At 37.2% G+C, this 25851-nt stretch overlaps 1 protein-coding gene across 2 annotated transcripts in view; it reads left to right on the top strand.

Moving 5' to 3' along the window:
* Positions 1 to 25851, top strand: part of Nkain3 (sodium/potassium transporting ATPase interacting 3) — a 614865-nt gene that overhangs the window by 312119 nt on the left and 276895 nt on the right. For both annotated transcript variants that reach the window (XM_032905295.1, XM_032905301.1), the window contains exon 3: positions 7113 to 7193. In XM_032905295.1, coding sequence (XP_032761186.1) covers positions 7113 to 7193 — 81 coding nt within the window. The remainder of the gene's footprint in view (positions 1 to 7112; positions 7194 to 25851) is intronic.

Genomic DNA, 25851 nt, shown 5'->3' on the forward strand with positions numbered 1-25851 from the left:
CCAGTGCTCAGTCCAATGGTTGGCCACAGGCATCTGCCTCTGCATTTTTCAGGCTCTGGAAGAGCCTCTCAGGAGACAGCTATATCAGGTTTCTGTCAGCAAGCACTTCTTGTCATCCACAGTAGTGTCTGGTTTTGGTGTCTGCACGTGGGATGGATCCCCAGTCTCTGGATGGCCTTTCCTTCAGCCTCTTCTCTACACTTTGTCTCCATATTTCCTCTCATGAATATTTTGTTCCCCCTTCTAAGGAGGACTGAAGCATCCACACTTTGGCCTTCCTTCTTCTTGAGCTTTATGTGGTCTTTGGATTATATCTTAGGTATTCAGAGCTTTTGAACTAATTCCATGTGTATTCTTTTGTGACTGGGTTCCCTCACTCAGGATGATATTTTCTAGTTCCATTCATTTGCCTATAAATTTCATGAAGTTATTGTTTTTAATAGCTGAGTAGTACTTCATTGTTTAAATGTAGCATATTTTCTGTATCCATTCCTCTGTTGAAGGACATCTGGGTTCTTTCCAGCTTCTGGCTATTATAAATAAGGCTGCTATGTACATAGTGGAGCATGTGTTCTTGTTATATATTGGAGCACCTTTTGGTTATATGCCCAGGAGTAGTATAGCTGGGTCCTCATGTAGTACTAAGTCAAATTTTTTGAGGAACTGTCAGACTGATTTCCAGAATGATTGTTCCAGCTTTCAATCCCACCAACAATGAAGGAGTGTTCCTCTATCTCCACATCCTCACCAGCATCTGCTGTCACCTGAGTTTTTTATCTTAACTTTTCTGAATGGTATGAGGTAGAAACTCAGGGTAATTTTGATTTGCCTTTCCCTGATGACTAAGGATGTTGAATATTTCTTTAGGTGCTTCTGAGCCATTTTGGTATTCTAGTAGTTTCCTGTGAACTGCTAGCCTTTGTCTTTCCCAGTGTGTAGTTTGCACTTTCCTAAATTATTAGCTAAGAACTTTTATAGGCTCCCTAAATGGTTAAGATCAAGAATATTCCTGATCTTGTGACCAAATTTATGTATAACTCTCATTTTCTCTTCCTTCCTCTTTTACTTCCTCTTCCTCTAACTTCCTTCTTTCCATTCATCCTCTCCTAAGATTGTTTTTTCTTTTCTTTTCTTTTCTTTTCTTTTCTCTTCTCTTCTTTTCTTTCTTTCTTTCTTTCTTCCTTCCTTCCTTCCTTTCTTTCCTTCTTTCTTTATTTATTTCTTCATTCAAAATGTCTGTCATTTACTTTCAATTAAAAGTTTCACATTGTGTTATATGTGGTGCATAAGTAACACAGTCTTCTGCTTCCCTTCCTCTTGTAGTCCAGAATGGAATTATCTTTAGTTTTCAGATTCAGGTTGCCTTTTGCTGCCACTGAAAAGCTGCTGCCCCTTGTGTCACTCATGTGACTTATCTCACAGCCATTTTCTATATGTTTTAAAATTAAACTTGATTTCAGATTACTAGGTGTAGTGTCAAAAAAGAGTACACACACACACACACACACACACACACAGAGAGAGAGAGAGAGAGAGAGAGAGAGAGAGAGAGACCGACCTTAGAAGAACCCACAGTTGACTTGTGTGTGCATAAGACAATGAGAAACTAGCCCACAATTACAACAGTACAGTAATCTTCCTCAACTATGAAAGGAACCATTATGAACAGACAAATCATTTTTGTGATTCTTTAGGCATTTGTCTCAAAAAGAACTGCCTTAATTTCATTTCCTGTGCAGAAATACATTGATGTAAGTAATTTAAGGGGTAGAGAATTTGTTTTACCTCACAATTTTATGCTATAATCTACCAGTGCTGGAAAGTTAAGGTGGCAAGAACTTGAAGTAGTAACATGTCTAGAAGAGAGAAGAGTCAATTAAGACATACATGCCTGTGCTCAGCCACTTTCTGCTTTTTATATAGTCTAGGACTTTTAGGATGAGTCTTTTCACATTCATTTAAGAAATTGAGATAGCAGGGGTTGGGGATTTAGCTCAGTGATAGAGCGCTTGCCTAGCAACCACAAGGCCCTGGGTTCAGTCCCCAGCTCTGGAAAAAAAAGAAAGAAAGAAAGAAATAGAGAAAGAGAGAAAGAGAGAAAGAAAGAAATTGAGATAGCTCCTGACAGACATGCCCACAAGATAGCTAATCTAAACAGTCCTCCACTGAAATTATATCCAGCTGACTTTGCATTGTGCCAAGTTGACAATTAGAGCTTACTTTCATGGGCAATTTGTAGTCATGTGGGAATTTGGAACTCATCATGGGCAATAGTAATCTGTGATTGCCAGGGAAACAGATCAGGATTAGTTCTAAGGCCAGCATTTAAATCATGAACAACTTAAGGTTTGAAACCTTGTGAGAGAACTTCAGTAAAGTAGTAAGAGTAGTGGGCCAATACACCTCTGGTTCTCCTGCTCCCTGCTAGGTCCCATGAGCAAGTCACTTAGCCATCTCACAAGTCCCCCTTCACCTATAAATTAAGGATTAAAACAGACCTTACAGGCAGATTAACTCAAATGAAGCATCTGGCATGGAGGTCTTGCTTTCTGAGCCAATTATTGCTTTCTTTCTCCCCTTGCCTAAGGAATTGTGTTAAAGATTCTAGCAGATCTAACGCTTCCTTCCCCTTACTGGGAGGTAAGAAGGAAGGAATGAACCAAAGCATAGAAGCCAAGAAAGAGAAGCAATGCCCATGACTGCCAAGGGAGCCTTGTGAACTGATGGGATACAAGAATGAGAAAACAGTATAGTTTCTCCATTACACTCACTTTTCTCAAAGATTCTGCCTAATAAAGAAGATTTACATGTGAACAAATTACTAATCATGCTCATGACACAGAAGCAAGGAGCAGAGTGATTAATCATTAAACTGCACAGAGGGATATGTATCCAAGGAAATGCTGAGCTGGGCCATAGATACCAGGCAAGACTATAGGAGAAAGGGACTGGAGATGTAGACAGGAATAGGACATGTCAGCTAAGGTGCCAGTCACAAGCTATTCAACTCTCTTTGCCTAGCTCAAGAATTCCCCATGCCTCTACCCAGTTGTTCTCCCTCCAACAACATTTCTCAGCTTTTTGCCTCTGGAGAAGGAACCTACTCGCCTCACCTTCTCCCTTTGTTAGGGGGCCACTGAAAAGATAGAACACTCTTTATATGCAGTCTTTTCTAGTCGCTAAGACCTACTAAAACATGATATTCTGTTTCTTTAGTGAATGAATGGCAGCTATGGCTTTAAACTTTTAAGTGTACTATGATAATTCCAGCCCAGAAATCCTTTCAGTTCCTTCATCCCTGAAGATTCACAGCAAAGATCTCAGGTTCTAGGTACTTCTGCAGTTATCCTAACCCTCATTAGACATCTGATGACAGACTTCAATCTTTCTCTTGTGTCACATACCATAACGGTACCCACAGTTGCTGTTTAATATTTATATTGTAGGAGGTTTTATCTTGAAGCCATGTCTGCTATTCTTTGAGCCCCCTTCTTCTTATATGCCAATTATACTTAGTCCACCAAAACTAATAAACGCTTTGGAACACTGGGTACTTGCTAACTGCTTACTCAAAAACTAATAAGATATGATGTCTGTTGCTCTGGCAAATAAGTGGAATTCAAACTGTAGCAACATGGAAGCTAAGTTTCTACCATTTCTAACAAAAGACGATCAGTAAGGCCATACTTGACCTCAAAGAGCTAATCACTCTTATAAAAATGTTTAGCTACAAGGAAATAAGGAAGATGCTCTTCAGCATCTTTCAGGAAATTTCCAATATACATGGAATGTGAAGTCAAGCTAAAGAAAATTGCTTTTCTGCTCTCTTTTGCCTTTTACCCCCCTTTCAGAGATCTCTGGTGTTTCCTTTGGGCCACCAGCTCCTTGGGAGCACATTCTGAATCTTCCATTTGGAATGACCTATTCTTTTTTCTTTTTGGGAAATTTGTAATCCTTTTATTAAATTGGTACTTAGTAAACGCCTACCCTATTCTATTCACCTACAGAGGGCTAAGTGACTATCCAAGCTGTTAGTACAGATTATGCTTACTTTTTTCTTTCCCCTGCCTAATTATCCCAGTTTCTTGCCTCTCACACTGTATTCAGCTTATGCTCTTGAAAGCAGAATTGTAGCCATCCACTGCTATACTCTACTTCAAGCGTAATGTTTGGAGAACATTACGCTTGGAGAAATAGTAAATAAATGTAAAGGTTTTAGATAAAGTGACTTTATTTCATTTATTATTGGCTATAAAGACTTGGAATATTTATTTGATTTTATAGTTGCCTTATTTACCTCATTTATAAAAGCCAGTTCATAGATTATTTTGTGGAGTCAGAATGTACATGGAAGGTTTGTCCTGGCCTTTACCTAGACCAAATCATAAAGTATGATTGAACTATTGATATTCATTACATTTATTTTTGCATCACTCTTATTCCCTTACTAATAAGGTTCGTGTATGGCAGGTTTACCTTAACTTTTTCTCACAAAATAACTCACTGACTCCCAGGAGATAGCAGAACAATGTAAAAGCAAAGAGCCTACCCCCATTTATTTCATACCATACTTTGAGTAAATGTGGTAGATTCATACTGATGAGAAAAAAGAAAGGACTGTTGGAAACGCCTTATTAAAACAATCCATGTTAAAGACTAACAATAGAAAAAATATAAACTGGAAAACTTATAAAGTTTCTTTCAATTGCCAAATGTTTACATACCTTCATAAGATATGTTTAGGAAATCAAACAGAACCATGCATTGTCTATGGTACCTAAAAGGTGTGTGCTGAGTTTAAGGAAATGGAAGAGAGTGAGAGACTACAAACAGGGAATTTTAACATGGAGAAGTCAAGTCATTGACAGTTCAATTTGTGTAACCTACATAGACACACAAGCATCATGCCATGCTTCATATTAACCAAATGTATCTGTTAAAAACACAAAGCCATCTTGCACTATAATTACCAAGTCAACTGAATTGTTAATAAAAACAACCCATTTCAAAGACTATGTGAAGTGAATTGCTAGTCTTAAAGGTGATGACTTAGCATTTCTGATTAGGTAAATGCACATCCACGGATTCATTTGCCAGAGATCTTTTCTGTTTGCTTATGATCCCATGTGGTCTATCAACTGCACATCAAAGTGTATCATTTATACTCCACACAAACCAAAATTCAATCCATACAGGCATTTTTCTCAACTAGCAACATATTAGAATGAACACTCTATCCATATCCCATACAAATAAAAGTATGTCATATTCCTAGCATGTGTAACATGTGTTACAGAAATTATATAAATGAACTATATTTCTAGTAAAAATGGTCCTTTGATTCATTTGTCATGTGGTGAGTTGAAAAAAATTCTTGCAGGTCAATTTACAGTAAGAGTCCTTTTCCTAAGATGGTCTGCAGTAAAGCCTACCAAATGAAGCAGGCTGACTCTGGAGCACTGCCAGATTTCATAGAACAACTCTGACACGGTATAGGAAATCAAAGGATGACCCATCCCACAGGGCCTTAATATGGTGATTTGAGTGATTTGCCCCCTGCAAAGTGCCTCTTGCAACACTGGGGATACAGCCTTCATTACATTCAAATGTGTAGAACTAGGCAGCAGCTATCGGTGTCTGTGAAAGGTCAAGAACAGAATCTATAATACAAATTGTAGCAGATCCTTATTTCCCTTCCAGTATGGTTTGCACTGTGAGTCTTTTAAAGGGTTAGTTTTATTGTACCTTTGTTATACTCTGGGCATTCTCAATACTTATGGGATTCAAGCTGGGTTGTAATAACTAGGAATTAAATAGCTTTTCTATGGATGTAGTTCTGTGATACAGAACTTGCCTAGGGTCTGGAAGGGGCTGCTTCAGTTCCCAGCACAGGAAAACAAAAACAAACTAGCAAACCACCCTCCCTGATCTTGACTTAGTTTTGCTTCATTAAAAGTTCCCTCCTAACTTGGTTATGGGCATTTCTGTTCTGCTCTGATACATGAATGTTTCATTTGGTACTCTCTGATTAGCAAGACATCTACAGGTTTTTTTGTATTTGTGATGTTTAAAAATAGCCCTTTAAAGCTGTATGCAAAATATTTCAATTCAATATCCATTTGAATGGTGCATGGCTTAGAAAAATATGCTTGATTGTATTTGCAATAACTTCAAACCCCTAAACCAGCACAATTTATCATGCTTGTATGACATCTTTACCTTTTTTAGTGTAAAATCACAGTGACTATGGAGCTTTAAGTAACTTTATTACCTATTTTTTTCAAAAAGCGAAATATTCTCAGAAAAGAGAAATGTTACCTCAAATATATTCATTCATAGTCTACACACCAACATGAGATCACTTTAAAATCATAAATGGTAAAGATAAAGTAAATTGCATATAAGATAAAGTTAATTGCAAATAAGATGTGAATGAAAGGATTTTTTTTTTTATAATAGGAATCGGTTGTTTGTTTGCTCCGTCTCTTAGTTATTAATTTCTGGGATTTTAAAGATATTTTATGCACTTATTCTTTCACTGATTACAGGTGCCTGTGCTCTACTCTCAGAAAAATAACATAACAGAGAGCATTTGATAATTATATGGAAGTTCGATTTTGTCTAAAGTTCTGAAATTAGATAATTTATACTAATGAATTTGATATTTTCCATCTAATATATCTGATTATTTAGGTATATTTATGTAAGTAGCCAAATAGAAAGATAGAGAAATAAATAATACATCGATTCATAGATTGGTAGTAAGTAGATTAGTGGGTCTCAGAAAACTACATTAACTGTGTTATCTTGAAAAGAAAATGTACATAAAACAAAAATCATGTCAGCACTTGAATTTAAATTGTACCTGCAACTCAGAAAAGAATTTTAGAATTCTGGGTTTCCAGGCATCCATTAACAACAATGGGAACTATTGGATTTTTAATTCTTAAATCTTAGGGTACCTCATGAAAGGAGATTTTTTTAATCTCAATATTACCTATTTACTTACAAAAGACTTATATGTATTGACATTTCTACTACTAATTTATTTCGAATATGTGGTCTTCATCTCCAATTTTTTTTTCTTTTTTTTCTCAACCCTTTATATTTAGTATACAGTGTGGACTGCCCTTTGGGTCACCTGGAATGTGTTCATCATCTGCTTTTATTTGGAAGTAGGAGGCCTCTCTAAGGTGAGCTTACCACATCTTTGCAATACACTTTGGAAAAGTATAGTTATAAGTTAACTACTATGATATACTTTTTTCTGATTATACTTGAGTGGAGAAATATAGAACATTTATACATAGTGCTAATTTAAAAAAATAGTCTAACTGGCATGTGTTGCCTATCTGTAATCACAGCACATGGGAGGTTGAGACAGGAGGATCATTTTAAGGTCATATTTGGTAGTATAGTGAATTCAGAGTCAGCATGTGACTCTGTGAGATCATGCTCTAAAAAGTAATGTCTATATTCTATTATGAAAAAGTGATCTTGGAGAAATACATGATAATATAAAGGACTTTCAGATGCATGGCTTCTAATTTGTTTGTTATAGTGAAATTGAGACTTATCTTCTAGTGAATTCTCATGTGCTTGCTGAATACATAGTATTATAGTGACTATAGTCCTATATATTAAAGCAAAGGGGACTATGAACATTCATGCTTAAAGTAGGAAAGGGGTTGTAAAAAAATTGAAGTTCTTTAAGTAGAGCCACATGTACTAGCATGTGAACACATGGGTGTGGTGTTTTCTGTTCTGAGGTTCTCATCAGACAGAAGACTCTGCTCTTAGGGCAACATGGTGTCATGTTATTTCTGTCTGCTTACAATTCTCATTTTCATCAGGCTTTCTGAAAACACATCTTTTGATTGTTAAAAACGTATCAAAACAAACAGTTTTAAATTTCTAATAACTAGTCTTAAAGAAGAAGCATAATACAATAGTTCAAAGACTGTATAAGGATTTTTTCTTTTTAAATATTTTATTATTAAATAAATTTGAATTATCTATTGTTTACTGTCAGTCTGAAATTGTACACCGAATATGGTCATATACTTGCATTTGGGATCCTTATCTTACAACCAAAGATGCTTTTAGAACTGTGAGACTCTACTAAAGTACGTACTAATCAAAGCATGTCAGATTCAGCCAGAGGAGTGAACATCATTGAGGGATTTACTCTAGTACCTTTAGAAGTTATTTGATTCTTCTTTCTATACTATACTGAGTTTAAAATTAGAGTTTGTCATCATTTCTCCCATTGGAGAGTTCAAAGACCAGAAAGGACATTTCTGCTACTGAGACCCACAAAAAACCTGCAGCTTCTTTCTTGATGATTTATGCTACTGAATGTTCACCGCCACAAAAACCTAGAACATAAAGCTTGATCAGACTCTGCATCCAGGTTTTGTTGCCAATCAATGTAGATTATAGGTCATTTTCAAATGCAATTCTGATGAAAAGAATAATGAGTACCAAGTTAAACACAGTATTAGCCTTATATTTTCTATCTTGTAACTTGAGTGGTCACATTAATACAAGGGTATTTTCATTTCAGTGGGTAGAAATTGTCTTTTATTTTCTTCATTATGAATTTATTTGATATAAGTTAAAAGAGAGGAAGCTTGCCCTGAGGAATTGGCATGACAGTGTGTTGAAGGAATACAGAGTTCCAATACAAGCACTTAATTCAAGTTTCATCTGCAGCACTTACTGTGAGCTGTGAACCAACAACTGTTCCCCTGTGATCCTGTGAAAGCATCCTAACAGGACAGTGTTGCCAATAATGGTGATAGCAAATGCTGGTTCTGTTCATGTTTATCATATGTGGTAACTCTGTAAACTTCAAAACAACTCTGTTTATGTTTATCATATGTGGTAAGTCTGTAAGCTTCAAAAGAGCTCTGTGGAGTAATAAAAGTAAACAACAGCAGTCATTTGCTCTGCCCAAGTCCAATTACCTAGTCCTGCTCAAGATTATTTTTGTCAACTTCCCTTTATAACTGTTTTTTCAAACCTCTAAGTGGATGTCAAAGGATTTCCTTCTCTCTCTCTCTCTCTCTCTTTTTTTTTTTTTCGGTGCTGGGGATCTTTTTTTGTTCTTGTTTTTACTTTTTTTCTGGTCCCCTTTTATTGGATATTAGTTAGCAGGATATGAAAAGGAGTAGACCAGGATGGGAGCTAGGCAGATAGTCATGCCCAAGAGTATAGAGAAACCTCCACACAGGTCCCTCTTTGGTGGTATTTGCATCATTGTTCATGTTTGAGTTCCTTATAAGAATTACATGAGCTGAAAAGGCCATAGGAAGCTAGCCCCATGTTGAGCCTGTCAGGTTGATGTACTTGTCAACTGGCTATTCATTTTTAACCCATTCAAAAATTCATTAACACATATTTTTTGGTTAAAAGTATGTAGAAGTCCAAAAAGAATATTCATAATATGTTCTGTTAACTTTTACAGCCTTTCCGGCTAGCCACAGTTTAATCTCAAATGGATCCTATAGGGATCTACTCTGAAAGAGTAAAGTTAAGGACCCTTGATAAGAAATACCCCTGCCAAGCTTCCTGCTGTACTTTGTTCTCTAAGAAAAACCCTTATCCAGGTGTGATAGTTTCTAAACTTATTAGAGAGAGTTCTCCATTTTCTGCTAGTCCTGAAATTATCCACTTTAATATAAACAGAAACTACCCTCTACCTTGAGTTTTACCCAAACATACATTCTGGAACAACGAATCTGTTCAGCTCATTTTGCTGGGGAAATGTATAGTAAGATTTATTCATACCAGAAAAGGAGTGCAGCAATACATCAAAGAAACAGCTCTGTCCATGTTCAGCTTAATGAACCTGTATCATCCAGGGTTTCCCAGAGAAGCAGAATGACTAGGCTGAGCATACATTGCAGAAGGCATTTATTATATTAGCTCACACAATTCAGGCAGGGCAGTTGAACAATAACCATCTGCATGCTCGAAGGGCTGAGAACATGGTAATTGCTCAGTTCATAAAAATGAGCGCCTCAGCAGTCCCAATCTGGAGACAGGTCGTCAGTTCAAACCAAAAAGCCAAAGATCGAGAGGTTCAGATCTCAACAAAGAGATGCAATAATTGTGGCAGCCATAGAGGAGATGCATGTCTCAGCCAGGAAGGTAGGCAGGTACAAAGCAACAGCACTTCCTTCAGACTGCGCTGCTGCTGAAAGATCTTCTTTACCGTGAGGGAGGGTCTTCCTCTAAAATTAATCCTTCCAATAATACCCTTATGAATTACATAAGTATGTCTTGTACTTGACCTCAGATCCAATAAAGTTGACAAGATTAACTCGGACAGAATTAATGACTTTATTAGGATTGCTTACACAAGGACAGGCAAGACAAGGGTGGCCGAATGACTGAAAAGTCTCACACCAACATAAGTGACTCACAGAACCGTATCACCAGAATTCTCTATAGATGTTGCAAGCATCTACCTACCTAATGGTTTTTATCCCCTAAGCATCCACTTGCTGTTTGTATAACTTTGTTATATAAAGGGCCTTGTGTTTCCTTTAAGTTTGCTGAGTTTACTGGTCTTAAGAGTTTCATGAGCCTCTTGTTTCTCCCTGATTCCACAAAGAAATGTTTCCATTCCTAAGAAATAGCTATAGACTAGAATGTTCCTGCAAACACTGAACCTAGAGTAGTCTTCACATTGTGTCTATGGACATAGTAGTCATTCTTCCATGGCATGTGGTTGATCACTTGATACTCCTAAAGAAGTTATGATACTATGAGAACAAATAGAGAGGAGGGAACCCTAGCTTGGTACAAACAAATAGGACAGTGCAGGGAGGTAGATCAAAAGCCAGCCTTGTGTGAAGCAAGTAGGTGAGGTGTAAGTAGACTAAACATAATAATTAATGGTGGGTTAGAATACTGGACTTAAAGACAGGACTCCATGTTACTGATGTAAATATACTTAAATGTATATGTTCAGTGGGCATTAAAAAATAGAAGGAACAGGATATAACACACAAATAGAAGAAAATCTATGCGGTCCTATTAATATCATAAAATCCCAGTCAAATATCATAATACACATAAAGAGATGTCTTATACTAAATATAAAAGCATAAATTCATCAATGAGACATCATAATACTTAAACAGATCAAAGCCCAAATGTTTAATTATATGAAACAAAGAGAGAATTTGAGACAATGGAAACAAACATGGAAAATTTAAGAATCCTTTTATGCTTGTTAATATAAAACAGAAACAATTCAATAGAAATAAAAAAGTTTGTACACCTGTATGACCAATATATATATACCCCTTTTCAGTCAGAACCAAATAAACATATATTTATTTTATTAAAATATCTGTGGAACACAGTGATCAAAATTGTATTCTGGATCACTAAAAGCCTCATAAATACCAATGACAAAGAGTGCAGCATACTCTTTGCCACAAACAAAACAGTGACTTGAAATCTATAGTAGTAAAATCTCTAGAAAGTGTTTAAATATTTGGAATCAAGGCAGACAATTTTAAATGATTTACAAATCGTGGTATGAATTTGCAGTAATTTAAAATAATTTTTAAAGAACATAGTAAAGAACAAATTTTGCAGATGAATCCAAGCAGTGCTCAGTGACTATGCATTACAGCAAATATTACTAAAAAGGGAAGTTTTAAACAATATTTACAACCATTGATCTTAAGAGGAAAATTGAGCTTTATGTGTGATCCCATACTGTGCTGCTTTAGGCTAATAAATGAACATCTAACTCTGAGATAGAAGAAAGAGCAACTCAAATTCCCATTGTCAGTAAGGAGCCGTAACTACAGATGATGCGGACATAGAAAAACAGCAATAACACTGGCATTTTAAATGAAATTATTTCTTAATTAACAGCAAAAATATCAAAACTAGAAATAGAAAAAAAGCCAAACAAACTTAGCATTAAAAAAGTTTTTTTTTTAAAAAAAAAAAAAGAACCTCAAGCACACACAGAGCCAAAGATAAAATGTAGCAAGCAGCCATGCTAATCTTACTTCACCATTTTAGATAACGAAGGATAACACATTTCCAAGATACATTTAGGGTATTACACGATCCTGTTGTGTGAAAGCTGTGTTGTCACTGAAATCCTAACAGTCCTAGGTATCTCCTCAGGAAAAGTAAGACTGTAAGGGTAAGTTACATTACTGACTGTTTTTGAAAAGCTATTTTAACTTAATGACACCCTATTGTATGTTGCTACTAAATTCTAGGGTAGCTTTAAATTTTTGCTAATGAAACATAATATACATGATTTAAGGGTACATAGTTTTCAGATCTATTTTTGCAATTATGAATGTCTTAATTAAGGTTACTGTTGCTATGATTAAATGCTGTGGCCCACAGTAAATAGGGAGGAGAAGATTTATTTGATTTACACTTCCATATCACTGCTTATCAGTGGAGAAAGTGAAAATAGAACTCAAGCAGGGCAGGAACCTGGAGGTAGGAGCTGTTACAGAATCCACAGAGGAGTGCTAGTTATTGCCTTGCTCCCCTGCTTTTTTATTAACTCAGGACCAACCATCTAGAGGTAGTACTACCCACAATAGACTAGGCCCTCCCAATCAATCATTTATTAAGAAAATGTCCTACAGCCTGATCTTATGGAGGCATTTTCTCAATTGCTGCTCCCTCCTCTTGATGACTGTAGCTTGTGTCAAGTTGACATAAAACTAGCCAGAACAGTGAAATACACACTAGGTTCCTTTGCTCAGTTAGGGGGGTGGGGAGAGTGTTGCTAACTTCAAGTGAAAGAACTAATTTTCTCTTGCTTAATTATTTAAGATTTTTTTAAAATAGAATACATTATTCAATGTGCTCAGGTGTCAACTTCTTTTGCTCTTTTTATTAGTAATTTGTACCTTTTACATTTTGATACGGCATGATGTCTTTGTCTTTAGTCCTCTGAAGCTTAATTTTTCTGAACTATGCAAAGTGATGCTCTAACATATCTCCCATAGAGCCATACCAATAGTATAAATAGTGTTTACTGTATGGACTTGGCACTGATTTATGGATTTTTATTAAATGATAAATGTTATAGGACATGATATAATACTATCGTTTGTGGCACATTGCTTTTTAAATGATATTAGCTTGTTTATTATTTATGTTGTAGAAAGTCTCTATAATCCAACATTCTCTTCCTCTCTGATTTGACCTCATATATTCACAGGATTTTATTTATAGGGTTATATTTGAACAAAGATGTTTCCAAAAATACACATATACATTCATGCATTATTTTGGCTTTATTTTACTTAACACATTGAACTTTTAATTAATTTAGAATATGTGAGGTAAAACTTTCATTATAGAAGTCAAGAGGGCAGTCTTTAGTAACAGAACTAGCAACTGGTAGGAAGCCAAACTGAATGAATCTAAAGGGGGAGGGGTAGTAATAAAAGTGATAAAATTATGATTTGCTTCAAAACCTACCTTCCCTTGAAATTAGCTTTCACAAGCTGTTAGGATTCCTGGGTTCCACTGGACAGAGGCCTCCTCAATATGCATGCAGTGATAAAGCTGAAGAAAACAGAGGCTCCAATAAACAACAGGCTAAAGAACGGAATTCAAAAACATTAAGAGGGCCCGGAGCAGTGACAGCCTTATCAGAAAGCTGCTGCTTAGATGGAAAGGGGACCCAGCTGCTGTCCATCTGCTCATGCTTTACATTACTAAGGTGTGACGGAGGAGGATGTGATTGTCCCATCTGGAGCTACCATCTGCTGCTTTGCAAGGGCAAGGCAGGGTCTGGATTAGAGGTCTAACTGATTACACAAATCCAGGTCTTTTCAAAAAAGGAATCAATACAGCCTCAAAAGACAGGGACAAATGAGGTCATCCTGAAGCTCAGTCTGACCATTCTTACTAATGAATAGTACACACCGTCATGAATGATTAGGCACCTGCTTAAATTCTTACTAGACCCTTGATGGCAGTTTTCAGATATGCCCTTTGCATGGATCGCCTGGTACCACCCAGCCCGGCAGCAGGTATCTGCCAGTATGGTCTTGAACACATTGATTTTCCCCACATCTTCTAACACTTGAAGGTGATGGATGAGTTGTTTTATGAAAAATCACTGTATATGGGTGACCAAAAGTGTTTATATAATAAAATCTTCTGGAGTTGTTGTTCCCTTTCCTACAAAACCAGGAAAAGCAAAGCAGTCATAGTGTTACATTGTTGGAAGAACTGAAAGAGATAATATTGTGTGGAGAATAGAAGGGACCTTGACATATCACGAGGTCTCAGGAAATGATGATTCTTTATTGTCATCATGGTCATCTTTATTGCTTTGGGAGAAATTAATAGATGTTGGGATCTTCACCCCGAAATCCTTTGAGGCATATATTTTTTTTAGCCTGTAAGAGCTACCCAATGGAAATTGCTGGACTAAGTGACTTAGGGGGAAGTATGAAGCAGCCTTTTGATAGGACCTCAGCTCTGCACATTAACTTCTCAGCTGCATTGCTGTTAGTTAAATCCTTTCTTTCAACATGTAAACAGCTTCTTGATATAATCTGCAGACAGGCTTTCTCTCTGTTCTCTCTACTCCTATTTGAAGTATTTCAAGCATCTCTGAGAGCCTCTTTGGTTGTTTTAATGTCTTCTTATTTTCTTTAGATCAACATAGGGACAATTAATAACTTCATTCCACTTCTTAGGTATTAAGAAGATTTGAAATATTTTTCCTCCTGAAGAATATATTCAGAGCATAAATGCAAAAACCTTTCTCATTTCTATCACATCCTAGAATCGCTAGGATCCTGGAACCCAGAATAGGACAGCAATGCAGATAGGACAGACAAGCAGAGAAATGCTAGTATTGGGTGGTCTGTCCTCTCTAATGGAAACACACTTCTCAATATACACACATGAACCACAGGAAGAATTTTCAATCCCTCTGAACCTCTCCCAGGGAAGGCTTAGCCATTCCCACAAGGTTGGAATGGTCCTTGACATGGTCCATGTTCCATTCTGCTCGTGGGAACATATTGATTTACAAAGAATTTCACTCCCTCATGAGAGTCTTCTGTGGAATCTTCAACAGTCTGGTAGCCTCAATGAATTCATTCTCAAGACCTATTGTCAACAGTAAATTTCCCTGAGTGTTACCCAGTAAATTATTTCTCTTGATCAAGATTTGGTTTCCTTCAAGGCTAGATTCTTCCATCAACCCTGACTTTTGGCAGGGACACTTAAGCAGGACAGATAATCAAGAGTGATGTCTTCCAATGAGACTTTGCACAGCAAACAATTCCTGGTCACTTTCAATGGCTTTCAGTCCAAAGAACTTAAACTGTATCTTCCCCTTTGGTGTGGGTGCTAGTGCCTAAAGTGCCTGAAAAATGCCCAGTACCTCTGTTCACTGAGGGAGCTTGATTCTTCCTGGAACTATTCTTCAGTAAAGAAAAGTTGAACATAGTCTTATGTTTTTATAATCTTCATCAAAAGCAGACATTTTTATGATCTTTATTCTACAAGGACAACTAAATGTTGTGTTATTACACTGACATGCAGAAACCACAAACTTCCGTCTGATTACAACAATCCTGAGAAATAGAAGGGGTGGTAAATTAGAATTCTGTGATGTAATCTCATGTTTTTCTATCGAAGTTCAAGTAAATCTCTCACTATCAGGAAGAGAGACTATTTATTCCATCTATTGGAGCTCTTCTTCATGTTTTATGACTAGAGACACTACTTTGAAAAAGGTCTATGCAAATATCCTCCTGACTTACTTACCATATGGGATTAAAGCTATGTACCTTCACACTTCCGCAAATTTACATAGAAATGTATAAGCTCTGCTCTTTGTGTTTTGTTGCTTCCCATTTTCTTCTGTAAATATAACTGAGATATCATTTTAAGAAAGATAATTATTTTACTAATGTGTCAAGATTATTTTTTAACATAACATTAATTGTGGAATGGTTTGTTTTGCCTAGTAGCATTCAAACCCTGTCTTCAATGTAGATTTTTATCTCTTAATAAACTGGATAATAATATAAATTTGTGTGATGGGAATGAAAAATTAGCATCCTTGCTTCAGGAGATTGAAATCTGTCCTTCCAAATCAGCTTCAGCTAATCACCTAAGCCAAACCACTTCTGACACTCTTTGTGAAGGTTAAGTCTAAACAACATGATTAGATTAAGATCTACCTAAAAGATTAATAAAACACAACTCTGATTGTGTCTACAATAGCCTTTACAGACACCATTAGATCATGTGGACTTTGAAATAATGATCGTTTAATCCAGGCATTGATTCAAATTTCTGCAGGATATGAGAGGCTAATGGATCTATGGAGGTGGAGGCTGCTTGGAAGAGTGGATCAATCAGGAGTGGTCTCGGCTACTGTGTGTTGCCATAAACTTTTCCTGCTGTGGTTCTGCTGGGTTTGTTTGCTTGCTTTTATGTTTTGTTTTGTTGTTGTTGTTGGATTTTGTTTGATTTTTGAGACAAGATCTCTTGTACAGCATGCTAGACTCAAACTCAATATATACATACACATACATACATACATATACATACATACATACATACATACATACATACATACATACATACATATACGACTGACCTTCAACTCTTGATCCGTCTGCCTCTACTTCCCACATGTTAGGATTATAGGTAGGGACCATAATCTCCTTTACCCTTCTCCTATTACGGTTCTATTCTGCTTCTATCTGCTTCGTGGCCAACATATGGCCTGTTTCTCTTTGCCTTTCCCATCGGAATGAGACACAACCTCTGAAACCAGGAGCCAAAATAAAACTTCCTTCCATTTAGTTGTTATTATCAAGCATTTCATTCATAGTGATTCACACAAAACTAATATATTTATGCACACTTCTCCTCTCTTTCTCTATATTTACCATGGAAATGAAAATGGGCATAGCAGTATACAAAGGCAGTTTCAAAGGATCCTTAACTCAGACAGTTATGAGTCTGTTCCAGTGACTGAAGTGACCTGCCTCAATGTATGTATAAATATGGTGAAATATCTGACCACCTTCAATAAACTGGTATTTGAAAGTCTGCAATTATATCAGTGCAAAAGGCAATGTATTACATAACCCTAAGCCACTCTGAGTCATCTCAACTGTTGAATTTCCATGTAAGCATTATGGTCAAGAGAATTTGGGTACTACAGAGAGCTTTCTTTTTTTCCAGCTTGTATTCAAAGGCTTTGCTGCCATTAAAAAGGCAATTTAAGGATTCTGGTACAGTTTTTGATGCAGTCAATTGAACATGAGATTGTTTTCGAAGAAGAACATGTAGTACAAACATTACACATGTAATTGCCTTTAAGATTTGAAATTTTCTTATGATGTTAATTGGTTTGTTTAGAAAGCACAATCTCTTTGCTGTAAAGCATCAATTAAGAGTACAGCCACGGCAATGAGTTTCAGGTGATATTTTCCATGGTTACATTGCAAAGGAGACAACGATAAACAGGTTTCACTATATTTACTTACTTCTCTAAGCTAAATAGCAGTATATACTATTGGCAGACTTATAAATAAAATTATGCACATGCTATTCTCCTGAATGAAGTTTGTAGAATGGCCTGGTGATTGGCAGGGCAACCTATATTGACCATCATTCAATTCCCTGGCCAAGTATGTTGCACAGACACATCAAAACTCATTTCAATGCTTTTATCAATGTTTCTTCTGTAGCCTGATGAAATAAAAATCATCTCTAATAAATTATTTTACAAAGAGAACTTATATGAGCAGGTATTATGATGCCATAGACAATTATTGGTCTGAGATGTCAGACTGAATCAAGGTAGTATCATAAGCACAGATGCCTATGAACGTCCTTGAGTACCTGATTAGTTAATTGTCTGGTTACAGCAGCTGCTGGGGGCCCAATGGTTCTGACCCTGCTGGCTGTTGTTGCACAAGAACTCTGGATCTGTGGTTAAGCCAGTGTAAGTGTGAAAATGTAAGAAGAGCAGAATGATGAGAGTATCAGGCATATAGATCAGAAAGTGTATAGGAAATGACTGACCTCTAAAGTACAGTGTCCAATATGAGAAACAGGCTGGAGGATAGGTTTTTCTGCTCTTGATTCAAAGTTCGATGGGATCCTAACAACCCTATGTCTGTGCACAAGTGGGACAAGGTTGAGTGTTAGCCATAACATGGACATGCCTGGAGAGATGGGTTAGGGAACACCAGGACTTTTCGCCCTCTTGTGCCATGTTTGAGGAATGATAAGAGAGAAAGATAAAGAATTACCTAATGTGAAAATCACTCGGATTTGGCAATTAGCTGGTCTGACTCAGTACAGATCACTGCATTGAGGTCAGAGGTTGAAAGCTAAAGGGCACAGGGATCCTCTGAATTCTGCTTAGTCAGGATTGAAATGATGGCTCTCAGTCCTTTGCAGGAGCTCATCATTGATTCACCTTTCCCTGTTTCCTAACTCAGCAATGGAAGAAACTCAAGAATAAGTCAGCATCCATTTGTCTAAAAAATAATTGCCAGTATCTGTGTGGATTAAAATCAGCAAAAGCATCCCACTACTGGGCATATATCCAAACAAGTGAAATCAGTATATTAAAAAAAAAAGAAAAAAGAAAAAAGAAAACACTTGAACACATGTGTTCACTGCAGTATTTTTTGAACTAACGAAGATATGGTATCTACTGAGGTGCCCTACAACAGGTGAATGGATAAAGAAAATGTAGCAACAGCAGAGTATTATTGTTGTTTAATATGAATAAATGCTTGTAATTTATGGCTATATGGATGACACTGAAAAGCATAATATTAAATGAAACAAGGAAAATGCCAAAATAAAAAAAAAAACCTCACATGCTACCCATCAAATATATGAACTAAAATAAGTTGATTACATAGAAGTAGAGTTGGATAGTGACCATTGAAGATAGAGAAATAAAGAGAGGTCAGAAGAGAAAAGGACTGATAAAACTTACCAAAAAAAAAAAAAAAAAAAAAAGCTCAGTAAGGATAACTTTTATTGTAAGGATAAAGACATTAAAAGTAGTTCTGCTTTACTCTTCTAGTTGTTGACAGCTTATTAATGGAATCTGAATATTCAAATTACATCAGAAGGGTCAAATGTGAAATAAATTCAATAAAAATTAAAAGGAAAGATGACCTTTTATATTAAATTGCAAATATAAGCAGCAGATTTCGATTAAAATGATAGCATTTTTCTAGTTCCGAGATGCACAAATTCACTTAGTCATCTCTTTTTTGACCATGGTGGCAGAGGCTTTTTCTTATCTTTTAATACCCACTCCCCCTGTTGGTTGAAAATGTTGGAAAACACAGCTTTTATCTAAGGTTGTAGAACTCTGTGTGTGCCAATGTTTGTGTGTGTGTGTGTGTGTGTGTGTGTGTGTGAGAGAGAGAGAGAGAGAGAGAGAGAGAGAGAGAGAGAGGAGTTTTGACAGAGGAGATATTGTAGAATATTATAGACTAGTTGCTTAAGAGCTATTAGAAGCAGGGCAGAACTTAGTCAACTAGCGCAAATTTACCACCTGGGTTTTTATAGACCAGAAATCTTACATGGTTCTTGGAAGGCTAAAAGCCAATGTGCCTGTATGGCTGTATTTCTGTCGAGAGAGGTTGGCAAGAAAAATGCATGTACCTTCAAGGTGACCACATACATAATAATGAACCCTTTCATTCCCCAAGCCACGAAATGGTGGCCATGTGCTTATCAAAAAGAAATCTCTGGTTTTCTGTGATCAAAAAGCACCCTCTCTTTTGAAGGACTCTTGGGATGAAAACTGGGTTCAACTGGTTATACAAGGTAATCCTTCTACCCAACAAATCTTATTTCAGTTACATTCGCAAAAACTCCTTTTCACGTAAGGAGACAGGCACAAGTGCTGAGGAGGGAAAATTGATATCTTAGATATGGATATCTATTATTTTGCTACTACAGAGATGACAATCATGTTACCCTGAAAATATGAACGGTGCACGAGAATTTGAAACACAAATAACTGTGTGGAATGAACTTCCATAGTAGTTCTTGCCTGCCTCCCTCCACATTCATTTTTCTATTAAAATATAAACATCAGCCACTGTTTAGGAAATGTGCAATATGTAGCTATACTCATCACCTCAATAACCACAGGGAAGTGTACAATTCCTCTTTTCTTGGTTTGCTTCATCCCATGCCTAGTACCAAAAGCTCTAGCTATATACAGTTGTTCCCCTCCTAATGTGTTCCCTGCACAATGTTCTTGACTTAAACTTTCATTAAATTGTGTTCTAGGTGACTTGAATGAGATGTTTCCATAGTCTCAGACATTTCAACACTTGGTTCTGAGTTAGGTGTATTGTTTAGGACATGTATGGCCTTACTGGAAGAAGTACAGTAGCATATGGTGCAAAAAAAATATCTAAAATGTACCTCTCCTTCTAAATTTCTATAAGCTTTGATGCCTTTGTAAAGTCAAAAATTAAGCACTACCATTTTCAGCCTGTCTATAACAAGGAAGGCAAACATTCAATGAGTCCTAACAAGAGGAAACTTTGGGTGGTTGCATTGATAATGGAAAGCAGACACACTCTATCCCAGGGCAGGGAGCACAGTTTTTATCAGGATTCTCCCCAGGATCAGTAGCTGCTTTCTCAGGAAAAATGAGCTTAGCATTTCAAATGACCTTCTTACTTTCACAAAGATGCTAGTATTTTCCTTCGCAAAAGTGTTTTGAATTTCTACTTTTGTTTTTCTCTGTTGGCTTGCTCTAACTATCCACCTCAATTCCACCCTCATTTTCAGACTCTCCTTTGGTCAGCATTCATCATAGAGAGAATCCCATGGGTTATGGGGGTCAGAATGGAAGTCACTGCACTTGAGAGGTCATTGTGTTGAAGTAAGTTTAAAATACTGGAGGTGTCAAGTTACACACTGCCTGCCAGGGACCTAAAATAACTACTGAGGCACAGTAAAGGGACAATGTGTCTACAGGGTCCTCTGGGGGCTACTGGAGTTAATTTTCTTGAGTTTATACAGCCAAATGTGCTCCTCAAGCAGAAGACTACATTGTTCCTTCCAAAGCTTAGCTTCACAGCCAGTACTCATTCAAAAACTTTCAAGGACAGGTAAATATGCTTCCCACAGAATCCCCTTAAGGAACTACAGTGCTGGAAAAAAAAATGGTGCGGAGAACAAGCTCTCTCTACATTTATTTTAGCAACAAAAATTCAATTTGCTTGAGCTGTCTAGGGACAGGAATTGACCCTATTTCTAGAACAAAGTGCAACAATTTGACAATATAGTTCTAAAAGGGCCTTCTAATGCTTGGCATGGTAGAAATAATTCATCATTTATCCTTGTCCTACAATTATAGAATTAATAAAGAAGACCGAATATTCCTCTGAGTATTTGACGATTAGGGCATTGAGGCTCTCCTGATGTCTGAGAAATGACTCCTCCCTGCTTTGGAACAGCATCAGAAGCACCAGATGTACAGTAAGCTGTGCTTGCCATTAACTGAGAAACTGAGGTATAATAATAACTGCAGTCATTTCCCTTGCATACAATTTTGCGTGAGGAGAGTCCAATATGAATTTCAGTTCCTCATAAAAGGCAGGCTACCTGGTGTCTGAAGTCAATGCATGTCAGAAGAGCCTAGACATTGGGTGATGTGCATGAATAATTGAAGAGCGACTTGTTAACTGCAGACGTGAAGTTGGCCACACAGAGAGAAGCCATTGTCAATTGCCAGCAATTTACTATGTTTTTGAAAACCACAGGCAGCAATTTACAGAAGAGATTAGGCCAGTTACTGTATGCGGGTGGCATTTTCTTGATTTAAGACGTCAATCTGGGAAGCTGTAAAGTGACAGCTGGAGTTAGGAATGAGGTGATAAAGTTTATCGAGGAATTGCTTTTCCCTGAGAATGCCTATATTTCTATGTCGGATGCCCCTGAGCCCGCATCCCCTGCTGAGCCTACCTGCTGTATGCAGATGAGCATTGTCACAGAAGGGTGATCTATTCACTTCCAGAAACATTAGGCACCTTTGCAACACTAGGTGTTCTAATGCAGAGCCATTATGAGGGGGAGGTGTTCTGATTTTATTTCTTAAAAACAAAAAACCACTGTCCGTTCATATTTCTTCAACCCTGTGCTAGCATGTGTGTGTGTGTGTGGGGGGGGAATCATTACTTGCACCTCCTATCATGAGCTTATTTGGCAGTTCTTCATAAGAAAATGATTAAGGGAAAATCTCCTTTTTATTAGTGTAATCTCTCTCCACTTATTCTCCCCATTGGTGTTAAGTCAGTAAAAATAATTTCTTCATATTGAATTCTTCATGCCTGAAAGTAGGTTCAGCCCTGCAGAGAATTTTAACCCTGGGGATGGTGAGGGTTGACTGCTGGTGGATGAATATTCATGAGATGCAGCACTTCATAACTTATACACAAGAAAATGTGGCCCGAAATGAATCATTTTTAGAGTTTACCAAAAGTGGGTTTTTGATATACTTTGAAATTTATTCTCAGTATTTACATTCAATTATTTTATCATCTTTTCCAGTGTTTTTTTAAGGAAGTTTATATCTTGCAAATCTGAGTTGTGATCTCTTCCTATGGAAAAATCTCTTGTGTCAATGCCAAGTTTGAAAACGGAATTTGGCTTTCCATGAGAAATCTTTCAATAGTTCTAGCATGTGCTATTGTTACCCATTACATCAATCTGGAACTAAAACATACATGTTGTTACCACTCCCCTAGCTCTATTCTCGTGCCCTAAAATCAGGCCACATCCCCTTCAGTGTTGGTAAGCAAAACAGACTATGACCCTGGAACAGTTCACTTCCCCTTAGAAACCCTGTGCAAGCCCAGCCTTCCAGATTCCCAAACCCAATGAAGGGTTTACTATATCTGTGAGTTTGCCATACCCCAAGCTAGCCATCCTCATCCTGAGTGTTGTGACCCCTTTGAGGTGGTCAAAAGACCCTTTCAGAGGAAATACCTGAGACCATCTGAAAACACAGGTTTTAACAATTCATAACAGTAGCAAAATGACAGTTACGAGGTAGCAACAAAATTAATTTTATGTCTAGGAATCACTAGAACATGAAGAACTGTATTAAAGCATTAATAAAATTGAGACCAACTGCTCCAGAATCTTAGAACAGAAAGGAATCCCCTTTTGGTTTAGAATTGAAGTATCTTTTCATTTGGCACCGATGCTGGCTTCCTGTGCCCTTAATGCTTTAATCTACTGATAAAGCTCCTCTGAGAGGTGTCAGAATCAGTTCCTTTCTGTCAAATCCATAATCACCTTTCCTTATTTAAAACGTTGTGCCCACTCTTATTTTGTTTTCAAGCTCATGAATTGGGACTAGAAACTCCTTTACAAAGTAATGGTCACTCTCTGTTTTGTCTTGTTATTACTCTCTCAGAATTTTGTTCTCAAAATTGAGGATGGGGAACAAAAAGATCATTGTGTGTGTGTGTGTGTGTGTGTGTGTGTGTGTGTGTGTTGTGTGTGCGCACACACATGCACAAGTACGCTTGTGGGCGGGTTATCTCAAATACTAAAGGCAAAATATAAAGGTTCAGTAATTAATCATAAAATAAAGGTTGAACTGCCTAATAAATCGCAGTCTTAGACTATGATTTTTGCTTTATTCACAGGTTTGTCACTAAGCCATAAAGATTAACACAGTGAAAGTTCACATGAATGGAACATTTTAATACATCACATTGAAGACACAGATGTAATGTGGCCAGGCTGGCTATAAGGAATTCCTAGCGGGTACACAGATACTCTTCCCACTTCAGGCAGATTCATGTTATTCTACCTGATAGTTTCAGACGTGTTGCTTTGGAATGACAATAGGCGAGTTTATTCAGCTTTTCCAAGACGTTCTGCATGTGTTGAGCATTTGTAACGAAGGCCTTGAAGAATGGGATCCAATTACTTTAAGCCTTACTATAAAAATAACATTTTTTAAAAAATCTTTTTCAGAAAGGAAGTTTGAAAGCAGCTGGAGATAGATGTCGAAGGCTGAAATAGTGAAGGTTTACACTCTAAGTTTGCTGCTTCCGTCAGGCTCTAATGATTTCAACTTGATCTACGTTTTACCCTTACAAGCTCCCTAGTTTATTTTTCACCGGATCATTGAGAGCTTCACGTACTTTATTAGGAGGATCAAGCAGAGGCCGTTTATTATTACTTTGCATTTATATTGTGTTTTCCTTCCAGTAGCTCTGGGTGTTTTACAGAACATGACAGCAGGCATCAAAACACTCTGTCAAGCATGTGAAGTGAGAAAAAAAATGTTGTAATGTGCTAGAGGCATATTGCTTATTAGAAAACGCCCACTCTCTACGTGCTTTTTACAGAAAATTCTTTTGCAACTTTTATTTTAACTCTCTTAAACATTTTCCTTTCTTGTCCACCATATTTACTGAACATTTTGTCCACAAAGCTGTCGCTAACATGAGGAAGGCTTCCTAGGTATTAAGGAAGGCTATCTCACCTCGGGTGGGCGCAAGGATGGTGTCAGGGGCGTGGCATCTGAAAACTCAACAGCCCCCAAAGCCACCTGGGCCAGTGACTTCTGAGTCCTTCTTTAGTGAGCTCGGATGATAAATTTCACAGACAAAAGAGAGCAAGGTTTTCAAAAGAAATTTATCACAGGTTCTCAGAGAAGAACTTTCGAGACAGCAAGCAGCTGTGGCAAGAGCGGTCCTGAGATACTGTTCAAGGCTTTCCATCTGCGGGATTTTATGGCCTTTCTTGGTAGCTGCTGGGAGGTTGAGCTGGGAGCGGCAGATGTCCCACCTATGAATTGTTCATGTACCTCAGTTTTAGTCTTATCGTATTCAGCTTTCAGGAAATGCTGCTAGGGCTGTATAAACGGAAAAGAAAGAAAGCAAGAAACCTGAGCGGGAACCAAAACCCTCAAATCCTTCGGACCTTAAAAGCACCAACAAGGACAGAATCAAGGGCACTTGCAACTTATAGCCAAGGTCAAGAACATAGCTGTGACTTCTGATTTGAGACCCGTGACTGATCAGTTTAGTCTTCTCCTCTCAACAGTGTTATTGTACATACTAAAAATAGAAAGAATGAAAAGGATAAAAAGGAATCTGCTCTTGCTCTGGGAGAACAGATGCAATATAAAAATAAATAAATACAATATAAGGTATTGTGAAGTGCCAGAAATATAAAAATATAAGACGAGCCAGCAGTGAGTGACTTTAAGGCATTGGTTCTCAATGAGTGGGTCACAAACCCCCCAGGAGTTAAACCATCATTCACAGGAGGCACCTAAGACAATCAGAAAGCACAGATGTTTGCATGACGATTCATAAGAGCAGCAAAGTTATAGTTAGGAAGTAGCAACAGAAATAATTTATGTTGGGATCACCACAATATGAAGAAGTGTATTAAAGGGCCACAGTGTTAGAACGATTGAGAACTGCCTCTATAGAATGACTCGCATAATGGGAGAAAATGTATGACTCAGCATTGCTAGCTTTTGTTTGTTTGTTTGTTTGTATAAAGAATGCAGCTCAGAAATAAGCAAATGAAAGACAGATGGGGGAAAGACAGACTCTCCTTTCAAGCCTGACATTTTCATGAGTAACATGTTCCCAGAATTGGATTATTCAAATGATTTTTAAAATTTAGCTTTTTTTAAGTTTTCTGTACATATTTGATTTTATGCTTCTATATAAATGTGAGATAAGATATATGTTTCTTTTTCTGAGACTGGCTTAGATTACCCAATTTGATTATCTCTCCAACTGCATGTATTTGCATGTAGAT

Source organism: Rattus rattus, chromosome 1 (genome assembly GCF_011064425.1).
Source record: "Rattus rattus isolate New Zealand chromosome 1, Rrattus_CSIRO_v1, whole genome shotgun sequence".
Lineage (NCBI taxonomy): Eukaryota > Metazoa > Chordata > Mammalia > Rodentia > Muridae > Rattus > Rattus rattus.